This window comes from Camelus dromedarius, chromosome 5 (assembly GCF_036321535.1).
Source record: "Camelus dromedarius isolate mCamDro1 chromosome 5, mCamDro1.pat, whole genome shotgun sequence".
NCBI classification, from domain to species: domain Eukaryota; kingdom Metazoa; phylum Chordata; class Mammalia; order Artiodactyla; family Camelidae; genus Camelus; species Camelus dromedarius.
The window spans coordinates 11,208,765-11,232,073 of NC_087440.1; the positions used below are offsets into that span (position 1 = coordinate 11,208,765).

The 23,309-nt window shown below is 37.1% G+C and overlaps 1 protein-coding gene across 1 annotated transcript in view; it reads left to right on the forward strand.

Moving 5' to 3' along the window:
* Nucleotides 1–23,309, forward strand: part of PRTG (protogenin) — a 111,758-nt gene that overhangs the window by 57,308 nt on the left and 31,141 nt on the right. The window contains exons 6-11 of the mRNA XM_031453001.2: nucleotides 89–247; nucleotides 868–1,027; nucleotides 1,826–2,073; nucleotides 4,185–4,349; nucleotides 7,744–8,049; nucleotides 8,787–8,975. Of these exons, the coding sequence (XP_031308861.1) occupies nucleotides 89–247; nucleotides 868–1,027; nucleotides 1,826–2,073; nucleotides 4,185–4,349; nucleotides 7,744–8,049; nucleotides 8,787–8,975 (1,227 nt within the window). The remainder of the gene's footprint in view (nucleotides 1–88; nucleotides 248–867; nucleotides 1,028–1,825; nucleotides 2,074–4,184; nucleotides 4,350–7,743; nucleotides 8,050–8,786; nucleotides 8,976–23,309) is intronic.

Consider the following 23,309-nt stretch of genomic DNA (forward strand, 5'->3'; position numbering starts at 1 on the left):
TAACAATTCTACATAATGAAACTGAAAAAGGAAAAAAATTTAGATTGTATGTTGCACTGATTTAACTGAAGCCTTCTCTTTGAAATAGACCACAAGTCCATTGATGTCTTTAACACTCGGGTGCTTGGTAATGGTAACCTCATGATATCTGATGTCAGGCTACAACATGCTGGAGTGTACATTTGTCGGGCCACCACCCCAGGCACACGCAACTTTACAGTTGCCATGGCAACTTTAACTGTGTTAGGTATGTTTTCTTTCTTTCTGCAATCAGGAAAATCTTATACTTCCACATTCGCTGTTTTATCTCATAGCTAACTCCCACTTTTCTTGAATTTAGTAGCACTGATATGAAGGTTGATACAAAATATTGTAATCCAGTGATGAGTTTTAGGAGGAAATTAAATACCTATGTTAAACTGTAGCTAGAGTCATTCTGAAGTCACCATTCTGTTTGCTTTTATAACACGATGTTCCTTTTTATTTAAGTTTCCCTTTTATCTTCTTCTTACCCACCCACAAATTCATATACCCATGGACAAATCTAAAATTTTGATCGATCATCTGTATGTATTCACAAGTGGCTGCATATTGGGCCTAGTTAAGTAGGATTATGGCACACACGTTTTTAGTGTGTCTGTGTAGATGGCCTCAATCGAGAAAGCCTGGAGGGAGTGGGCATCTAACTGAGCAATGCAGAGAAAAGGCGTCTGGAGAGATCTATGTGGGGGTGTGGACAGGAGGCTCAGAACATCACATGTTTTCAGGGATGGGACTTGTGTCATTTGCTATATTCTTCCTCGACTCTATATCGTTCCTGTTTGGACCACAAAAATACTTTCTTTTTTCTTTTTTCTTTAAAAATAGCTCCTCCTTCATTTGTTGAATGGCCAGAAAGTTTAACGAGGCCTCGAGCTGGCACTGCTCGATTTGTATGTCAGGCAGAAGGAATCCCTTCACCCAAAATGTCATGGTTGAAAAACGGAAGGAGGATACATTCAAATGGTAGAATTAAGATGTACAACAGGTGGGCTAAGTCATTTTGCTACTGTTGTAGATAAGATATAGTGGCTTTAGTAGTTCTTACGTGAAACGATTATAATTATAATATCAAATATCTAACTTATCTGAGTATTTTTAAACTGAAGTAAAATAAATAAGAAATTAACTTGAGACTATTAACAGCAGCATGCCAAAAGTCCTTTTGTATTTATATATGGATTGTGAAAGTGGTAGATTATAATGAAATGACTGTTAGGACAGTCCCCCCAGACCTGGGTTCTAGTCCTGATAAGCCACCAGCTAAATTATTAGTAAGCATATTAACCCTTTGGAGTCTCAGTTCTGTCTTCTATAAAATGAGGAACTTAGAAGGAAATAATTAAGTCTCCGAGAATTCCTCGACAGTTCAAACTTAATGATTTTAAGAACTTGTTTTTATTAGTATAAGTATGAATCTTCTTCTACCATTCTCATATGTTGAACAAAACTTTAAACACCTGAATCTTATGTAACATTGCAATATTATAGAAATTAGTTGCTATTACAGATTAAAATTCCTTCTTAATAAAAGCTGAATTTTAAAAAAAGAGATTAAGCTGTCATCTAAAGTGAACAGAATTTGGATATCACAAGTATTTACTTATATAGACTCAGAAAATAAGAATAATTTCAATTCATATAGCTTTTTAGTAGGGCTGATTACACAGTTTTTTGTTCTTAGTAGCTTTTGTAGTTCAAAATTGGGAGTGCACTTAGCAATAGTTCAGATTTATTTTTATGTCATACTTAGAATTTTCACTGAAATTTTTTTTTCTTTCCTCAGTAAATTGGTAATTAACCAGATTATTCCTGAAGATGACGCTATTTATCAGTGCATGGCTGAGAACAGCCAGGGATCTGTTTTATCTAGAGCCAGGCTGACTGTAGTAATGTCAGAAGACAGACCCAGCGCTCCCTATAATGTGCATGCTGAAACCATGTCAAGTTCAGCCATCCTTTTAGCTTGGGAGAGGCCACTGTATAATTCAGACAAAGTCATTGCTTATTCCGTGCACTACATGAAAGCAGAAGGTAAGCAATTTGTGGAGTGTTTGTTTGCAAGTGCTGCTTACTGCCAAGGGTAGTTTTCAGGATGAAGGATGTCTTACATAATCCACAAAATATTTTTGAAGTTCTATGGCAGTTACCTCTTTTAATAAAAGAATTAACATATCACTTCCGTATCAATTTTTTGCTAATTTTGTATTGTTAACTTTGTGTACATAAGTATAGTTTAAGATTTTTCTGTTTAGAAATAAGTACCATCTCTGCCTGCTGAACGTTACAGAGTGGTGTACTTAGGAATTTCATTTCAGCCAAGGTATAAATTCCTTACTTAAGGCTTAATATGCCAGTTAAAGTATGCAGTTACAAAGAAACCATGGTGTAACTGCTTGATAAAATAATAATGTGAGCCAAAATCGCGATAGCATGCTATTGGGGGGGGGGGGTAAACACTTTCAGATTCTCCACAGTATGATTTTACATATTTTGAATATTTTCTGAAATGTTGTAGAACTCTAAAAATTGAGCAGGACATTCTTAATTGATACCTCATTTATTACACGACCAGGACATTCTTAATTGGTATCTCATTTATAATATAAAAGTCAAAATCAAATCTGTATTAAAATTTTTATTCAGTTCCATTTCTGGAATCTTTTTTATCCTCATATTTTCTTTTGGGAAAAAAGAGTTTAGAGGAAAAGGAAAAACTAGTTATAAGTCTTAGAGATTTTGCTATTGATTTCTCACAGAAACCTTAGCAGAGGTTTACAGATGTTAGTTGTATACACAAACATTCTACCTTTTATACAGCAGATATTAAAAGCAAACTCAAACACCCAAAGAATGGTGATGTAATAAAACTGTCTGTAGAAACAGGTGGTTTGTTGTTGTTTGTTTTTTGTACTTTGGAGCAGTATTTTGAAAACGAATATTTTGAATTTAAATCAGGGGTCATGGTAGCAAGAAGAATGAAAGTCTGATAACTGAGCATGTTAGAGTATGTTAATTCCCTTTTGAGTGATTTAGGAAGGTAAAAGGAATGCTGGTTTTGGTGGAGACCACTCTTGTTTGCTATTATGGTTGTTTCATTAGAGCCTCCACATGCAGCCCAGTGGTCTATTCAAAGACGGAACAAGGCTTTTTAATTCGAACTCAAGGACCTTGTTTAGTAGGTCAGAAATCGTACTGTGCAGTTCCTAATTAACGAGCCATTAGCCAGTCTGTTGTGAAATGCCTGTAATCTTGTCTAATTAAAATGCTATCAAGTTAATTCAGAAATGTGGGAAAACTTAATAGTGGAATTTGCCTTCTGTTTTGTTTATAAATCCAGTGTGGAGAGAAGGGGCTCCTTCCTTAGAGAGTTCTGATTAAGTTGACGTGCATTTACCGTGAATTGTTCACAAAGCACAGTTAGCTGCCAGGGCTCTTGTTCCACTTCACAGGTTTACTCGGTAGGAATTAAACCCCACAAAGACAAATCCCCTTCTATACCTTGCCATGCATATTTTATTAAGAATTGCTGAGAATGTTTTTTTTCCTCTTTGGGGGGGAATAGAAAACTCGTTGTGGAACAAAACATTTTGAAGCACATTCTATGCCTCCTAGTTCTTTTGCTTTCAATATAAATAAAAGAACAACTTGTGTCAGTCAAATTTAATAGAATCTCTAAGGGCAAAATGAGATCTTTTGCAGGACAACTTTTGGTTTGGTTTGGTTTTATAAAGAGTAGAGCCATTACATTCCCTACTGTCTCTCCATTTGTGTTTAAAAGAAAAAAGAAACCATGAGTTTCAGCAAGTAAAATTTACACGGTTATGAACTACAGTATTCTGTAGTGTTAAACTCTGTTGTGTCAGTGCTGTACATTGTCACTGCTATGGGTTTAGACTAGATGTTAAATGAAATTTAGAGAAGAATAATTGTTTTCAGTTTGATGTATTCAGGAAAAACTCAAACTAGTAGTTTGTAACAAGACGTGGTTACTTTTGAAAAATAAAGACCTTCTTATTCACATTTTTTAAAGGGTTACTAAAGATAGCAAAGGACCAGTGTTTTATAGTGAGAGAAAATGGTGATGGTCTTGTTAATTTTCTTTTGAATGTTCATAATTTAAAAACACTGATTCTTTAATCTAGGTTTAAATAATGAAGAGTACCAAGTAGTCATCGGAAATGACACAACTCATTATATTATTGATGACTTAGAACCTGCCAGCAATTATACTTTCTACATAGTGGCATATATGCCAATGGGAGCCAGCCAGATGTCTGACCATGTGACACAGAACACTTTAGAGGATGGTAAGAAAGCATGAGTCTAGGTCATTTAAGTATGAACATTAATATATTTTATCAGTTTCAAAGAATAAATGTTTTAAATTAGAGAAAGTACCCTGGTTTTGGTTAAAAAAATAACAGATGTGGTAACCAGAGGCTAATTTGCCATTTCAAATCTTTCAGTTTTTGGCCATAGCATGATAAGGATAAAGAACACTTTGGTTTGTAATTCATAATACAGATTTTAATAACAAAATTCTTGTATTGTCACTGATTTTCCTCAGGGTTCCTAGTTTGAACTGTGAATATATTGCAGGGTTTTTTTTTTTTTTAACTGAGCAGAACAAAATGTGAGATTCTCTAGGCATGAATAAATATAATGAGTTACATATTGAGTGTATATTATAATTGGATGTCGGAGGCTTTGGACTTCTGAAATTAGGAGTTTATAAAATTTAGTACCTGTCAGTTAAAAAAAATCGTAAAATCCAAAAGTGGGTAGTTTATTTTTAAATACATTATGCTTACTCTGCTTAAGGAGGAAAGTATTACTTGTTCAGTGAGTTAACTGACCAGAGGTTGGGAATTGAGTTGCAGTTCTTTTGCAGACAGGGCTCCATATACTCTTATAATGGTGGGAAATTCCATCCATTAAAGTCGTCCTGGAGAGCTGAGTCTCCTCCTCTGACTCTTCATTCACTTTGTGCTCAGGGGCTCTCTGTGGCCCATGTTTGTACTCCGCAGTGTGGAAAGGGAATGATTTAACGTATACTTAATTACAGTATTCTCCGTTTACAAACACTTTCTCATCCTCAAGAAATGGTCCACCCTTAGCTTTCAAAACTTTTTAATATAAATGACTCCCAAATCTCTTTCTTTGGTTCATTTGGTCCCAGATCTCTTGTGTCTCTCTAATACCACTTGCATAAATGTTTATAAAGTCAGGGTTTTACCAAATGAAAGAATGACCACTGGTCTGGATACTGAATTCCACATTCAGTTTACATTGAAGAGTCTGTCCTATTTTAGAGGGAACCATGACCTTTCTGGTTATCTTACTATATTTAACAACCTCTGACATGCATATCTAAGGTGAAACACAGGTTGGTGTTTATTGTTGTTGTTTTGGGTTTATTTAGTGTATGGGGTGTATTCCCCTCTTTATTCTTGAAGAAAATGTGTCTAAGCATAGAAAGCTACTTGTTAAAGCTTGCCAGTGCCAGTTAAGTTATGATCTCAAAGTTTGTGTCCTTTAAACCTTCCCTTATTCTGCAACTTTTTTATTGAATGAAGTTTTAGTTCATACATACATACTTCCGATACTGCTTTTCAGTTCTCTGCACCAGTCTTCCTGCATTTCCTAAGCCTGTACTTCTCAAGCTGAGATATGTGGGTCTCCTAGTGTGCACAGCAGATACAGCTGACGCTTGTGGAGTGTTTACCACTGCCAGCTCTAAAAACCTTCCCTGAACTAGCTCATTTAGTCCCTACATCACCCTATGATAGAAGAACTATCTATTCCGTAAGAGGTAGTAGAGGACAGGGGGTGAGAATGCAGGCTCCAGGTCTGCTTCTTCACCTCCAAGCTCTGCGGCCTTGGGCAGGTGACTTGACCTCCTTGTACCTCAATTTTCCTCAGCCACAAAGTAGAAATGATAATGGTACTTTCTTCATTGGGTTTTTTTGAGAATTCATGAGTTGATACACATAAAGGACTCATAAGTGCTTGATTAACCCATCTTCCCTCTTCCACATACTATTTCATTAATTCGGCAATTATTTTAGTACCTGCTATGTGTTATTCAATAATTAGTAGTGAACAAAAGAGACAAAAAGTTGTTCCTGACCTTGTTACTTTCTACAGTGAGAAAAAAAGCAGAGGAACAACAAATATGATAGTCAGTTAAATACTATGTGAGATGGTAATTAGTGTGGGGGAGAAGGGGGAAAAAGCAGGGAAAGGGAGAAAGACTTTAGACAGACACACCTCAGGTTGTAGGTGACATTTGAAGATGTGAAGGAAACGAAAATGAAGGGGCTGGCTAGGCAGAGGGCTGGGGGATGTGCGTCCCAGGCAGAGGACGTGGGAATTGCCGAGGGCCTGAAGCACAAGCGTGGCTGGAGTGGAGGGAACAAGCAGAAAGCAGTAGGCAGAGATGAATGAGGAGCCTACTGTGCGTGCAGGTTAGGGCTTTGGATGGAGCCACAGTGAGGACTCACTTTTCCTTGGAGTGAGTTGGGAGCTGTTTTGAGCAGGAAAGTGACAAGATGTGACTCACAATTTAACTGCAGGGATTGAGATTTGATGCGGAGATGAGGGCAGAGGCAGGGAAATCTGTGAGGAGGCTTGTGCGACACTGCAGACTGAGGGTGACGGTGACAGGAGCCAAGACGGTGGCAGTGTGAGCCAGAGCCCCAGGATTGAGTGTATGGAGGAGTCCAGGGTAACACGCAGGTTTTTGTCTTGAGCAGTTGGACAAATAATTCCCATTACTTGAGATGGGAAAGACTGGAGAAGAAGCTATTATCATCATCCCCATTTTGTACATGAAGACACCTAGACACAGAGAAGTTCCTCTGGCCAAGGTCGCACAGACTAGTAATTGATATAACAAGGATTCACACACACACAGGCTAGCTCCTGAACTCATCTTAACCCTTAACATTAGACTGCCTGCCAGTATTCTTGACTCGTTTTCCTGGAGTGCCAGTTGCATTCAGATTATTCAGAGGAAAATCACTGTTTTTATATTGAGCACAATATATTATAATTGGGGATACAAAATTTGCACCAATTTTTTATAATTTGGAAACCAGTGCTAAATTTTTGTTTTTAACACCTTTATTGTGGTATGACTCCTGCACAATAAACTACACATCTTTCAGATGTACAATTTGAAGAATTTTTCATAGATGTATATGAGGTGAAACCAATGACATCACCACCAGAATCATGATAGCTAACATGTCCATCACCCTGCAAGAGTCGCACCAGTTTTTAAGATACAACTCTTACACTTCAAAATGTTATTTGTCAGATTATAACCTTGGTGTCCTAAGCTCCTCTACTCTTGTATAATTCTCTCTTTGTTGTTTTAAGGTGTTTTGGTGGGGTTATTTGAGAACCATTCTCGTATTTTGTGTCGATATTAAGTAAGCTCATATTCACCCCAGATGACATCAGAGCAGTCACAGTAGCAAGGACGAACACCTTGCTTTCTTTGCTTCTCTATACTGGACCCTGCCTCATTATTTTTCCTTTTCTGTGGTTTGTATTCTGCTTAACTGAAAACCTCAGCTAGGGCTGAAAGTATTTCTCCTTTATTATGTGGCATGTTGCTGTTAAGATAATTCAGTACCTACTGGTGTGCTAATTGACATTGATATTTATAAGTAACTTGTCTTCTTGTGTGACTAGTTCCCTTGAGACCTCCTGAAATTAGTTTGACCAGTCGAAGTCCCACGGATATTCTCATCTCCTGGCTGCCAATCCCAGCCAAGTATCGGCGGGGCCAAGTGGTGCTCTACCGCCTGTCCTTCCGCCTGAGTACCGAGAATGCCATCCAAGTTCTGGAGCTCCCGGGGACCACACACGAGTACCTTTTGGAGGGCCTGAAACCTGACAGTGTCTACCTGGTGCGGATCACTGCTGCCACCAGGGTGGGGCTGGGAGAGTCTTCAGTGTGGACCTCACATAGGACCCCCAAAGCTACCAGTGTGAAAGGTAAATTTGACTTTTAAGGAAGAGTAGCGCATTGTTTTTCCTTTTTTTCTTACCTAAGTTATGTTTATATTTTAAAATTTTGTCTTAGGAATTAAAATATTCCACAGATCATGAGCTTAATTGAAAAAAAATTTAAACTTTTTACTAAGTAGTTGCTTTTTGCGTAGAACTCATTAGCGTGTAAAACTTTTGGTTACTCTATGTTTGCTTAGCAGATCTTTCATAGACAGATGGGTCCAAATCTAATTGAATTACCAAAAATTATTTATTAATAGAGACCTAATTAATATCATTGCCATTTATTTTTAAAAAAACCGATTTATTAGAAAGACTATAATACTAGGAAGTTGTAGACCTTCCTCTTTTTCTAATGTAGACTGTAACACACCTGGGCTTCTTGTTGTTAATTGATTAATCATAATACCTATTCTATCATTGAGGAATAGTGGATGGTCAAAATTAGGGAAATACTTATTGCTTCTTTGAAAAAACTTAAAATATACAAATATAATTTTGTTCTTATTTATATACCTTAGTTTTTTAGTTAGTATTTTATATTTTTAATTCTGTCTCAAAGTTTCGTCTCATTGTGGAATTTCAAAAATTAAGGTTAAGTATAACTGTTGGAATTGAACTTTTTTGCAGCTGTTGGTTTAAGACTGAGAGAACTCGATGGTCCTGTGTTTTCGTGCAAATTATGGGTCTCTTACGCATACTTTCCTGGTGAATTTTTCTAGCCCCAAAGTCTCCAGAGTTGCATTTGGAGCCTCTCAACTGTACCACCATTTCTGTGAAGTGGCAGCAGGATGCTGAGGACACAGCAACCATTCGGGGCTACAAGCTGTTCTACAAAGAGGAAGGGCAGCAGGAGAACGGACCCATTTTCTTAGATACCAGCGACCTTCTCTATACTCTCAGTGGTTTAGGTGAGTGAACCTGTCCTGCGCTTCTCCTTTTTCCCTTCCTTTCTGACCAGTTGGGGAAAAAGTTATTGGATATAAGGTAGAAGAACTGACTTCATGGTTAAAAGAAAAGAACTGACTTTTCTACCCCACTGCGTGTATCCTACTGCTCGAGTCAGTGTGTGGTCCTTGACTCTCCATTGTGAGTAAATCAACAGAAGGTCAGATAACCAGGATGTCCTTCTGTCTGCCCCCCACCTTTGCACATCTCCTTTTCTTTCTCAAGTTCACTTTTGGTAGAGTGACATGCTGATCAATTCTTTTGGCTGTATGGTGGCTGTAGAATAGGAGTGTAAAATTAGAAATACCACAAATGATCAGGTAATACACAGTAATTTAAGTTTAACTTAGAAATTGAGAGTGCTATGTAGGTGTGTTATTTTGCATGTGTAAAATACATGTAAGTTGTGTACAAAATAATGCTCTTCTATATGAGACATGTAACTGTTAATATTTACTTTATATTGCTCTAACCCAGAAACACTAAAGAAAAAGCACTTAATTTTGTGTTTGGGTTCATCAGAGTTCTGAAAGGCACTGTTTCATTCCCTATCCATCCTGTCTTTGCAGAGTGAAAGAATTTCACGATGTGAACATGTTTAGTAGAAAGTAAAGACACTTAAAACTACAGTAAATGCATGAGTATAAACAGACGGATGCTCAAGGTGCGGAATGCACATTGAGCTATTTGTTGCTTATGAATAGATTTTTGCCCGTGAGTACAAAGCAGCAATTTTATGATCACCAACTAAATTCCTACTGAATTGTTAATAGCACCTTCTGCACACACTGGAAATTTACAACACTCTGGGTTTCCCTGTCACGGACTGCCCTGTGGAGTGCGGGAAGGGAAGAGGCACAGTGGTCCCATCAGGGGCTGCTTCATCTATTTCCCTGGCCGCGCAGCACAGGCTGTGAGAGCAACGTTAGACTCAAGACCCTGTGCAGCACCCTGAGAAGCAGTGGTGGGAGTCTTCTTTCAGACCCAGGAACACAGAACCCTATCCTTCAGTTCTTTGCCATAGTCTTCCAGATGGCATTTTGTTGGTAATCTTGTTTTGTCGGATTTTATTTAATCTGCATGAGGTTAAAGAAGTTTCACCATTGATCCCTGTAACGCAGCTTTATAAAGGACGAGGAGAAGTTACATATGTTCCAGGGTGACCTTCCTTAAGCCACTGATACTCAGATGACATTAGCCTAACTGACTGTGACCATTCAGCAACATTTATTTCCAGCCATGCCTTGTCGGTGTGCCCTCCCTTTCCAGACGCATGTCATTTAATCAAGAAAAATTAGTCGGTATCAAGTAAGAAATAGGATTTGGGACAATTGTTGATGAAAAGTCATACATCAAGTTCAGTACTTCCAATTTCTTCACTGATAAGGAAGTATAAATACATTGAAGATACAAAACAGTGGATTCCTAGAGCACTCTTCCCCAACTTACAGGTAGATGAATAATGAACAGATGAATAATTTATTAGAAAAAAGTCATAATAATGCTCTGCTTGTGAAAAGTTTAGAGAAACATTTTATTATAACTTTGTCAATTAAGAGCAATTCTTTAAAATTTAAAAAATTTCCACAGACTGCATGTATATGAAGAAGTCCCATTGATCTTTGTTGAAATTTTTAATATCTCTGAATAGTAGCTTTCAATACTATAAACATTTATTTCCTCCTCTGTTTTAAAAATAGATCACACGTATTTACTGCCTGTGTTTTTATGTTGTAAAATCCTTTGCATATACTATTTGGGGTAATTCAGTTTAAAATCATTTTATAATGCATGAAAGTAGGGAATGATTTTGTTATAGTCAATATGCCCCATCTATTAAAATAGCCCCGTGTTTCCTGACTGGAATTAAACTGAGTGGTTGTAGTAATTGCAGTGCAGGGTGACAGAGGACTCTCACAGCTGTGGGGCTTTCTTGTTAGACGCCCAGCTCCACACCCCATGGCGGGATTGGCTGACCGGCAGGGATGTGGTTGTGTGGATTCAAGCGTTGTACAACTGTTGACTAGATCACCTTTAAGATGCCTTTTAATCTTGAGAGCCCTAGGGTCTAGTCTTCCTTCTCTGGAAAGCCACGCTTGGGGCCTAGCCACCCTTAGAACAAGCGAATGGGTTTAACCCACTAAGCAGACAAGCATTAACTGTTCTCAGTCCTTTCCTTCTTACTCTTGGCTACTGGGAGGGCAATGTGTTCTGTTAACTGGACAGCTGACCATCTGTGACCATTTTAGCAAGAGCATCTGGCGAAAGCTGCCTGTTTAACAGAGAGTGATGTGTCTAGAGGGCAGTAGGTTAAGGGAACCCTATCTGTGTCTTACATGGTGAATACTTGCTTTTACTGCGCTTTTGTACATTAAAGATATTCTAACTGGAACTAGATTTACTAAGTGGGCTTGGAAATGAAATTTAACTGCTTCTGTTTGCTGATTCAATGTCAATTTGAGTAGCAAAGTGATACCTCAAAATTTCATTTTCATACGAATCCCCTTTTTGATGCCCTAATATGCATCCTTTTGTTTCCACTTCTGGTAATTAAGTTTTCATTTAAAAAGTATGTTATTGGGACACATTCTCCTTAGTAATAAATACAGTTCTTTGTTTCTGAAAGAAAGAAATAGGTGAATGAGTTCATATGTTTCATTTAATTAACATTAAAATTTTTTAAAGTGAGGCATTATAGGACTAGATGAAAAGATGTAACAGATGTGACCTCTGCTTAAAATAAGGATTAAACCAAAAGATTAAATTGACTCACTTGTCCAGTTTTCTCCCAAATTTCTGATTAACTAAATTTAATTGTATGTAATAATGAAAGTTATTTTAGAACATTTTACTCTAAACCTCCAAAGTTCCATTCCCTGAGATGTAGAATGTTTTGTTTTTTTTAAAGCAGCTGAGAAGGTTCTTTTGTCTTTATTAGTATATTATAAATACTGGCAGAGCCATGGAAGTATTTTGATGTTGCTAGTTTGTTCTCGTTTAATGATTTTAAAATATACAGTTTGATTTTATTGGAAGTGGTTTACTTTGGGGGAGTTGGATATAAAGCATTAGGCTTTTTTTTTTTTTTTTTTTTTTTTAGCATTAGGCTTCTGATTTAATGTTTATGTGATTTGTTCTAAATTGTGGTTTGCGGTTTTCTTCAGGATTTTACATCTTTGTAGTGATTATTTTCACTTAGTTTTTTTTTTCTACTTGGTACTTTCAGTGTTTAGCTCAGTTTTAAGTACAATTTTAAATGTTTGTTATAGTCATCACACAATAAACTGAAGCAAAATTAATAGCTGCACACTTGTGTTCCCTGATAACAGACTGATGGAAATAATTTGTTCCTCTTTTTTTGCCTGTTTATTTCAGAAATTGACTTCAAATTCTGGAGTTAGGGTTTCTAATGGTAAAGGAACCGTTTCCATAAGCTGATTGTCGGAAACTGATCTCAATTGTTTCATCTTTGTAGGATGAGAAAGTGGGGGATTATTTAGATAGTGTCTTTGCTGGTTTAGCATTTAGGACACTGATATTAGATAATCTTCAGCTTCTATTTTGCCCAAGAATTTGTGCTGTTAGATTTCACAGTAAGTGTGATGTGTTGGCATGCTATTTAGCACCAGTTGTAAAGATCCAGAATATTTAAAATCATTAGCAACGTTTTTGGATCACTTGCACATCTTCGAAACTCAATCTTTTTTTTGAGAAATCTTAAGTTAAAATTCCCAGTTATTGCTGGGAGTAGGAGTTGAAAGAAACAGTCCCTGGTTAAGGATTAATTTCAGAGTCCCTTAGCCAGTTTGTATGGAAGCATGGTAAAACTAAGTCAGATTTCTGGGTGTTATCTTTCATCATAGCAGTATAGGATTTGGTCGTGTGGTTACATATCTCATGAAAGAAAACAGAAAACTACCACTCATAAGCCAAATTGATATAGCTGGAGGAGGTTGTAATCTTTCCTTTAGTCAAGGCAGAACAAGATTTTGTTGCACAAAGAAGACCACTTTGATCAGAGAGGGTTCATTGTGAACCTTACTATAATAGCGATTTTGTTTTGAAGAGAATGAGGATCACTGAATTTACAAAATATGGAAGTCACGTTTTAAAGAAGCCAGAGTCTTTTCAGAGACTGTGTTCCCTCTTCCCCCTCACACAAGGAAGCCTTAGACAACATCCAGAGTCTTTGGAAGCCTGCTACAGGTGAAAACCCTTATAATGTGGTTGTTTTGCAACTTTCTGACTGTACCCCCTTAAGATGGAGTGGAAAATACACTATATTTTATGATAAAATCGTCCTAATTGTGAATAATTTCAGGTGTATTGTTCCATACTGACTCTTATTCTATAAATTCGTTTCAGATAATCTGGTTCCTTGATAGCAACTATCAGCTCAGATACCTTAATAGATGCCGGGATTCTTCTATGCTAAAGTAATGTACCGGCAACATAAATGGCATTAAGCGTTCTGTCCAGATTAGCTTTTTTGCGTTTATTTGTTAACAGACCATTTTTAGGGTCGGTTTAAAAGTTCCATTAACATTATTGCTGTCATTTATCACAGACAAGGTCTTTGGGATATAAACTCACATTTTTTTGCTTCTCTTCTGTTCTTCCTGTGCTTTCCCACAGTTAATTTTCACTTTTAGTAGAAATAGTTGCTCTGAACAGTATCTGATTACAGTCTTTCATTCTTTCTTTTCAAATAATTACAAAATAGGTTCATTTAACCGAAGGCAGTAGACTTCTTAAAGGAATGATTTTGGAAACCACCTACTATGTGAGCCATAAAACTGACTGTGAGTAAATTATAACAAAGCAAAGGGAACGCTTAAAAAGTACTGTCTCTCACTTCTTTCGCTGTCAAGCATCTTTTAAGTCACCGTTTCTTATGTTGTGTTTAATCTGTTACTGGGTCTTCAGCAGAGACTTAGGAGTACTGAACTATTTTTTCTTAATTTACCAAGGGAGCAAAATTTTTAAAATATTTCATTCTCTATCCAGAAATGACAAATATGATCAATACTCAAATCAATTAGAACCATATACTTAAAAAAAAAAAATCCCCTCAAAAGAAATGGAGCATCCACTTCTAAAAACTCCCATGACTAAAAAAAATAGTGTTCCATTAAGACAATAAAAAAGAAAACATTTCCATTTGCCAGTTTGCAACTGCCTCTATTTAAAGACAAATGCAGATTGATGAAGCTGTAAAAACTCTACAAAAGTTACAGTTAATCATCTGTTTATCTTTCCTTAAATTATTTTTCTTGAATGAAAGATTATCTTCCATTCTAAAATATTTTTGATACTCTCTGGACAAAATTAGAGATTTATCTCTTCTTTATGTTTGGAAAAATCTTGCCTGGCTTTTAAGTCTTAACTCTTCTGGGAATCCTCTTGTGACCCCAATTGGTGTCAGTCATTCCTATGGTACTTCGTTTACAAAGGTCTTTTATAGGAGGCACATGGCACTGACACTTACAAGAATAACATCAGTTGACTAAGTTTCATGTCTGCTGCCTAGGTTTAACTTATAAGCTCCACAGTTTATTAACAAATTAAATCCTGGTTGTTTGCCTAATCTTTTAGATAGGAATAATAATAATAATAATAATAATAATAATAATAATAATAATAATAATAATAGCAGCTATTTTTGAATGTTAGGAAGATTAATGACAATGCACATAAAGTTTAGTACAATGCCTGGTAAATTGCATTGTTAAGTTCTCAGCAAATGTAAGCTGTTGCAGTTGTTTTTAAAATAGTTCTTCTACCAGGATAGAGCCTGAGAATCTATTTTAAAAAAAATTTTCCCATGTGATTTACCATGATCATTAGATTTGGAAACCACTACTTCTTGAGCTTTAATATGTGTATGAATTTACCCAGGGACCTGATTAAAATTCAGTAGGTCTGGTTGTGGCCTGAAATTTTTGCATGTCTGCCCACTTTGAGAAGCAAAGGTCTAGACTAGGGTAAGCAAATTTTTTTCTGTAATGGGCCAGATGGTAAATATTTTAGGCTTTGTGGGTGTTAGGAACTGAATGTTTATGTTCTTACCAAATTCATATGTTGAAGCCCTAACCCCGTAATGTGACTGTCTTTGAAGATAGAGCCTTTGAGGAAGTGATAAATGTTACATGAGGTCATAAGGGTGGAGCCCTAATCCAATAGGACCGATGTCCTTATGAGAAGAGGAAAAGGCACCAGAGCTCCCTCTTCACCACGTGAGGCAGTGAGAAGAGAACTGTCTACAAGCCAGGAATAGAGCTCTCACCAGAAATGGAACCCTGCCAGACCTTGATCTCGGACTCCCCAGTCTCTAGACTGTGAGAAATTAATTTCTTTTCTTTTAAGCCATCCAATCTATGGTGTTTTGCTACAGCAGCCTAAGCAGACTAATACATTGGGCTGTATGGTCTCTGCCACGGTAGCACAGAGCAGCACAGGAAATATGTACACGTATGGGTGTTGGTTATGTTCCAGTAAAACTTTATTTATGGACACTGAAGTTTGAGTTTCATATAATTTTGATGTGTCACAAAATATTGTTTACATTTTTTTCTGACTACTCAAAAACAGAAAAACCATTTTTAGCTGGCAGGTGACCCAAAGGCGTTAAACCATATTACTATGTTTTGTCGGTTCCAGGTATAGACTTGATAGTCCTTGCTCTTCAAACTGTGGATCCAGAATCAGCAACGTAATCTGGAATTTTATTTGAAATGTTGAATTTCAGGGTCTCCTGTCCCTTCCCCAAACCTACTGAATCAGAGTCTCCATTTTAATACAGTTACCAAGTGGTTAATATGTACATTAAAGTGGAAACACTGGTAGAGATGATCTAGTAATATTTTTCCTAAATAGCCAGTGTTAATTCTTTGTAACTTAACAACTCTTAGCTCTAGTGTGTTATTCTTGTTAGAAATCTTTCAGAAATTTGCTTTTGTGCCTTCTATGTTCCTATATTTTGCTGACCCTCTTAATTGTCAGACTGATTACAGTTTTTAATTATTGTTCCTACTAAACCTCTCTTTAGTCCATGTTTATTGCGCTTTTTACTGCTTATCCTGTGTCTAGTCACATTTCCCCATCCTTCTCAGCTTACGTGGCCCTTTGTGGGTTTAATCATTCCATTCCTGTGTTTTGTTTGCCACTGAGTACTGTTTCGTTCTCAGACAGTTCTCTTTGTGGTAGGCCCTGCATCAGGTCACAGCCATATTCAAAGTAGACATGGTCACAGCATTTGGGAAGCGTGGGAGGAAGACTGATAATTAAACAATCAATGAAAATAAGGCATGGTGAACTCTGGTAGTGGACGTCGGCATTTGGCAGGAGCCTCTGACCTATTTTAGGGCTAGAATGGAGATGGCTTCCAAGAGGAAAGAACATTTATGTTGCGATCTAAAGGAAGAAGAGGATTAGCCAGGCAAAGGGGCAGGAGCATATACGGGTTGTTTGGAGCCTAATAAAATAATAGATAATAAATTAAGCTAATAGAGAAATACACTGTAGGTACAGGGTCTCTAATAGACCCCATTCAAGTAAAGGGCTCTGAAAGTTAAGCTTCATAGCTTCGGAGAAAATCTGCCTCTAGAAAGAGGGAATGGCAGAAGCCAGGAACTGCTCGGGGAATGGTGAAATTTATGTGGGATGGCCAGGAGGTGAGGGAACCGTGTTCTGGAGGAACCGAAGTGTTACTGTGACCAGAGCAAAGCTGGAGAGGCGCGTAAGAGGCTAGCCCCTGGTAAGGCGTGTGAGGGCACTGGGGTTTGTCCTACAGGCAGTGTGAAGCTGTTAGATGATTCTAAGCACACGAGTGGCCTGATGAGATTTGTAAGTATCTTTCTGTTGCAGGGCAGGTGTAGAATGTGATGTCGAGAAGTGAGACAGGAAGCAGCTCAGAATTGATTCTTCCCGGAAAGAGGAGATTTTGTGAACTTTCTTTTCACTTTCTGGTTCAGGGATGTTATAAAACTCTGTGCTCCAAATTTGCTACAGTCCCTACTGTACATGGTAGTTTCCATCAAATAATAAATAAAAATTCCCTCACAGAACAGCTTATTTTATTGTTTTAAATCAGTTTATACTCAACTTTTGGGGATTACAATCACTATATGATATTGTGTCCACCAAATTAGCAAATTTGGAAATTTCACTGTGCAGATTCTCTTCAAAAAATCATTTACGAACTATTAACTAGTGTTGATCCCCTATCAGGAAAAAAAATCTCTTTTAACATAGAAGGGGAAGGTATTTGGACCTTTGGCTTATGCCTGCCTTTAGCCAATTCTGTAACTGTGTTAAAGTGTTTTAATTTATTCTTCATTTTGTTGGAGTTAACTCTCAGAAGGCATCCAGTCACAAATCTAATGACGTATTCTGTCCCCTGAGAAAGCCTAATTACTCTTGATTTGTTCCTCTCATTTTAAGCAACTCTGATACTGCCTAGTTAATTAAATTTTGTGTTTTTAAATGATCAAAGAAGTAAAGGAAACACAGCCATGGATTCCATAAACCCATAACACAAACTGTTCTTTGAATCCACAGCATGAAGCCATGAGCATTTAGTAGTCAATCAAAAGGAGAATATTTTTTAACCCACTCAGCTGCTATCATTGAGTGGACCCAAAGCTGCAGCACTGTTTGTAAAGCTCTTATTAGCACTGTGTGAATACAGTGAGTACAGTGTTTTATGGAACTCCGTGGATCTCAGGTAAAGAGGGTCCTCTGCTTTCTTGGGGCTGTTCTCTTGGACCCTACTAGAAGGTTTATAACACAGAAGCTCTTTGGCCTTGCAAATCAGATGAACTCCATTTGGAAATTACTAATAATGGGCTGCAGTTACTGTTAAATTAGTGTAAATTAATTACCAGCAAATTAATTGCAAAATTAAATGCAAAATTTCTAATTTTAGGGTTGCAATACATATTTTTCTCAGAAGTTTATGTGTGTGTTCCCCATTATTCTCTATTATTTTTAAAATTTAAAAATTAGTGTACATTAATTGAATGCACATATTCTGCCAGGCCTTGTGTTGGGCACAGGCACAGGGATCCTGAACATAAGCTGGCATGCCTGTCTCCAGAGTGTTTTAAGTTCAGCCTGGAGGACTTATCAGTATTCATAGGAAAAGTGCTCATAGGCAAAACTGAGGTATAGTCAGAGTATTCTGGAAACATAAAGGATAAATGACTAATTTTACTGCATGATGAAAAATAGTTTGCCCAGTAGAGAAGTGGAGGAAAACCACTCCAATCATAAGAGCTTAAAATGTACAAAAACAGAAAGATTAAAAGAGGTAGCCTCATTGATTTGCTATGGCTAAAACATGGGTTATGTGGGTAGGGGTTATTGAGACTAAAACCGTAGAGTTAACCACGTGCGTGTGTTTTAAGAACCCTTAATATTTGGTCTTTGTCCTGATAAACAGTGAAGAACTATCAAAAGGTTTTAAGTGAGAAAATAACATGGCTTGTTTAGACAGATAACTGGTAATGATATTGTTGAGGATAGGTTTAGAGAGTGCAGTGAGCATGGGTCAAGGAGGGGGCTACTAAAGACAAGAAATCAATAAAATGGGTTTTGAAATAATCTAAAATAGTAAAGTAAGTATAAGCTAAGACAGTAGTTCATTGGAGAGATGGAGAGATGGCAGATGAGAAGATTTTCGGGCTTAGAACTTTTCTGATTACATGTGGGCCTGATGGGAGACCTTCATATATAGGGATTATGCCTAAGGGGTCTATGAAAAGATGTTCAGCATCATTAGTCATTAGGGAAATACAAATTTAAAAAATGTTAACTACAGTAAGGTTCCACTGCATACCTATTAGAATGACCAAAAAATGTATAAATACTAAAGCTGCCAGTAACAAGTGCTGACATGGATGCAGAACACCTAGAACTCTTACACATTATTGTAGGAATGCAAAATGGTACAGCTGCCCTGGAAAACAGTTTAGTGCTGTCTTATAAAGTTAAACATGCCTGTGCCATGTGACCCAGCAGTTTAACCTAGAAAAATGAAAATGGTTGTTCACACAGAAACCTATATGCAAATATATAGCTCAGGTCACAGTCCCCCCAAACTAGAAACAGCAGTTTTCCTTCAGTGGGTGAGTGGAAAAACAAACTGTAGTCTATCCATACAATTGAATTACTCCTCAGCAGGAAAGAAAGAGAGAGAGAAAGAGAGAAGGAGAGAAGGAGAGAAAGAGAGAGAGAAAGAAAGAAAAAGAAAGAAAGAGAGCGAGAGAAAGAGAGAGAGAAAAAGAGAAATGAAAGAAAAGAAAGCAAGCAAGCAAGCAAGCAATGAACTGTATTGCTACTTGCAGTAGTTTATTGATGAGTATCAATGGCATTGTGCTGAGTAAAAGAGGCCAGTCTCAATAGGGTGCATTCTGTATGATTCCATTTGTGTAAAATTCTTGAGAAGTCAAAACTATAGGGATGGAGGACAGTGATTTCTATGGATTAGGGGTGGGGGCAGGATTTAACTACAAATGGACAGCACCAGCAGTTTCTTGAGATGATGGGATTGTTCTGTTTCCTGTTTGTGGTGGTGGTTACACAAATCTGTGCATGTGTGAAATAGAACCATATACCCCCAAAAGGCCAATTTGAAAAATTGAGATAGAAGACTAAAAGTTTTGAAATAGACTGGCCAGCATTTAAATTCTAGCTCTCCACACACTTGGGTTGTGATCTTGGTCAAGTTACTGCACTTCCATGAACCTCGATTTGCACAGTGTCCAGGATGTTGAGGATTAAATATTCTACTGCATGTGGAACCCTCAACACAGTGCCCTGGTACGTAAGTGCTCAATAACTATTAGCTGTCTGTAAACATCATTTGGTGTGTAAGAAGTTGGACTGATTCTCAAGAGCTCTGGGTGGACAGTACTTTAATTGGAGTAGAATTTTCAGGAGTAAGATGAGGTTTGGAAAAGTGGGAGATAGTAAGTTCAGTTTTGATCATGTTGGGTTGGAAAGGTTAGTGTTCTGGTGAAGATGCGAACTCATTGTTGATCTGATTTTGTGAGAATCCTCCTGTATTTTGAAGCGAGAGACACTGCCATAGTTCAGTAGGCGTTCTGTGTGATTCATTGGGTTTATAGATGTACTTTTTGGTGTACTTGTGGGAGAGGGAGAGCTGTGAGTCTCTTTACTCTGCCATCTTGGCATCTCCCTCTCTTTTTTTAAAAATCATCTCTATAGACCTCAGGAAACTGAAATTCCTTCCATTTGCTTTCCATATAGATAAGGTCCTATTTATATTCTTTATTTGGTGCAATTCTAACATTTATCACTTTTCTTTTACTTGCCATAAAAGATAGAGGAATTTTAAATAAGAAAGAAGCAAAAAGGATCAGGTAAATCATTGCTGCTATGTTATGGGAAAAAAACAGTTGGCAAATTCCAAACTGTTCCTTGTAGCAGATCACAGAAGACATCTGGTACTCTTCAATATTTGAAAGCCTTTTTGTAACTTTTTTTGTAAATCAGTTGAATGCAAGAGCAGTAGTAGTATCATTTGCATTTCTGCTTATTAAATTGGAGCATTGCAAAAAGCATTAAAATGACAGTGTGTCCTGAAAGAATAAATGCTTTTTACTCTTGTGCTGTATATTGTATTGGGTCGGAATTGTATCAGTGGCACCCTTTGGGATGTTATACCCAACAATTTTATTTCCCCCTTTAAAAAGATCATTCTGACAAGAGACAAGGCAGGCATAAATGCCTATATTTTCTTAAACATCTTTCCTCCATCTTTAAAAAAAAATTAAGGTTCTATTTTCCATATCAAACCCAAAAAAATAATTGGGAAAAGAATTTTGATAGTTTTTCCTGGACTTTTATATTCTTAGTCTTGAATAGTCATCACCTTTAGAAATGCTGTAAAACATGAAAAGCTCTGTGAAAAACATCTGTCTTGTTATTAAATGAGGTGTAATTTGTGAACACACACACACAAAACCCTACTCCTTTTTTTTCCCCCAAGATAAAGCAAAGTTGTTTTTTTTGCCCAAGAACGAAATTGATGCATTTGCCTAAATGGTCCTCACTTCTGTGGGTTTGAAGTTGTTTTACTGCTTTAGCAGCTGTGTGGCAAGTTTTCTAGCAGACAATGGTGATGGAGAGGAGGACTCAGCTGCATCTGGTTTCTCTTTGTAAAATGCCTGAAAAGTTAATATTTAGTAGTTTTCTCGAGAAAGCATTTCGGCTGTAGAAGGGGAACTTTCTTAGTACCTAAATTGGCTTGCTGTTTCCTACGCATACGTTTTGTTTTCTTAAGAAGAAAAAGAAGGAGAAAGAAAGAAAGGAGTAAAGAAAATCATCTACCCTAAAACTACACAGCACAGATAACCCTTTGACCCTTGGCACTGGGTAAAGATTTACAGTACTTGTGGAGCCGCACTTCACATGCCTGACTGCGGAGAGCCCTAAATAAAGCAAGGCCCCTGTGGAGATGGAGAAAATGAGCAGGACAAGGAGGTTCCATTATTTCAAGTGGCTGTGGGTTTTTGTGTGTGTGTGTGTGTGTGTGTGGTGGTGGTGGTGTTTTTTGGGTTTTTACCGCTCTGTAAAGTGAAATACCAGTTGTGAAGTGTCTCCAGTTTTGAGTCTGATGTCACTGAAGTTTGGGGTCTGATGCTAGAGGACTTAGGGTTGGGGATGCCTGGAGGCCGTGTCCTCTGTTTCCCTTACTCTCAGCAAATATCCCTTCCTGCCGGCTCCCTCAAAGTAAATTTCCACTTGAAATATGTTTTCTTTAGGGAACGAAAGAAACAGAAAAAAAAAAAAAGCACTATTGAAATAAGGTGAGATGAGGCTCACCAGTTGTTTCTCTCTTTGTATGTTAAGAAGTCAAGTTTTTCTTCAGATACCAAATACAAAAAGTACATGAGAACAAAATTAACCCCACTATTTGTCTCCAGAAAACATATTTTTAATTTCATTTCAAATGACACTTTAAGATCTTCGAAGACTCTTTGAAAGTTTACTATTTCGTGATGTTCAGGTCTATTTAATGTTTAACTAATAGCTTTATACTGAATCTTTAACTTTATGTATCTCTCTCCTAAAATATCCCAGTATCCTCTATAGCACTTTGTATTTATATTTTATTTATTAAATTTATTTTACTGTTTTACTTTCTGTCTCCTTTCTACATGTGCTAAAAAAAACCTCATTAAAATGGTAACAAAATCAGCGTTTCCTTGGTTTTAGGAAGATGGTCATAGTTTTTTTTATCAGCTTGATTGTTTTATAGGCCAGAACTTCCCAATGGTATTTTTATGAATGAAGGAAAAAATTCAGTAAGCTTTTTCCTTTTTTACTAATTTTCAGAATCTGTAAGCATGGTAAAATGCTTGACATGAATTGCGAACAACAGTTTTCCTTACAGAAGGGAAAACTCTTCTAGGAAATTAAATCAATACTGTCCATTAATCATACTGCATGTCAACCCTCAAAGCACTCTGGACGTTTCTGGTGAATGTAAAGAATCTTTAGATGTGTGAGGTCTTTAAAGATCTAAGTAAGTTAAAGGAGAGGAGGTTTTTTAAATGCCACATTAGCACATGAAAGAAACTTCAGAGTGGATAGGAAAAAAAACATTTGCTGCATAGCAGTAATTGTACTTGGGGGTTTTGTTTTGTTTTTGTTTTACGCTTGTTCTTTAAAAAAAACTTAATGCAAAAATGAAATGTTAAGCTTTGTGCTAAGTAAACCCTCCCTGAGGCGGAAGGGAGCTACAAGACAGGCACTGCTGGAGGCAAATATTTTTATCTTAGCCTTTAAAAACATTTTGTGTGCTTCATAAAGCACATCATAGGACAGTTACACGTGTGTATGTTATAAATAAAGGTATATTTGTTATGAATATGCATGTTAGAAAAAATACTAATGGAGGGGAAAATAAAAAATTTGGAGACCACTATTCTAAAATAGGGAATTGGTTATTTCTAAGTAACTACCCCAGTTATGAAGCTTTACAGTCTAGAAGAGGAAATAGACATTAGTCACATCACCACATAAATTACAATTGCACACTTTGGTAAGTGCTGTGGTGGAAAAGCATACAGAGTTATAAGGCATAGGGTGTCATAAGTTACAAGGGACACTATGTAGTTTGTGAGTGGCCATTGGAGTGGATTTCCCTGAGAAACTGATAATGAATTGAGATCTGAAGGATACTAGAAGTTAACTAGGTGAAGGACCCTGAAGGGATAATGAAAGATTTAAAGAAGGCATGGCATAAACCATAGTCAGAGACTAATTAT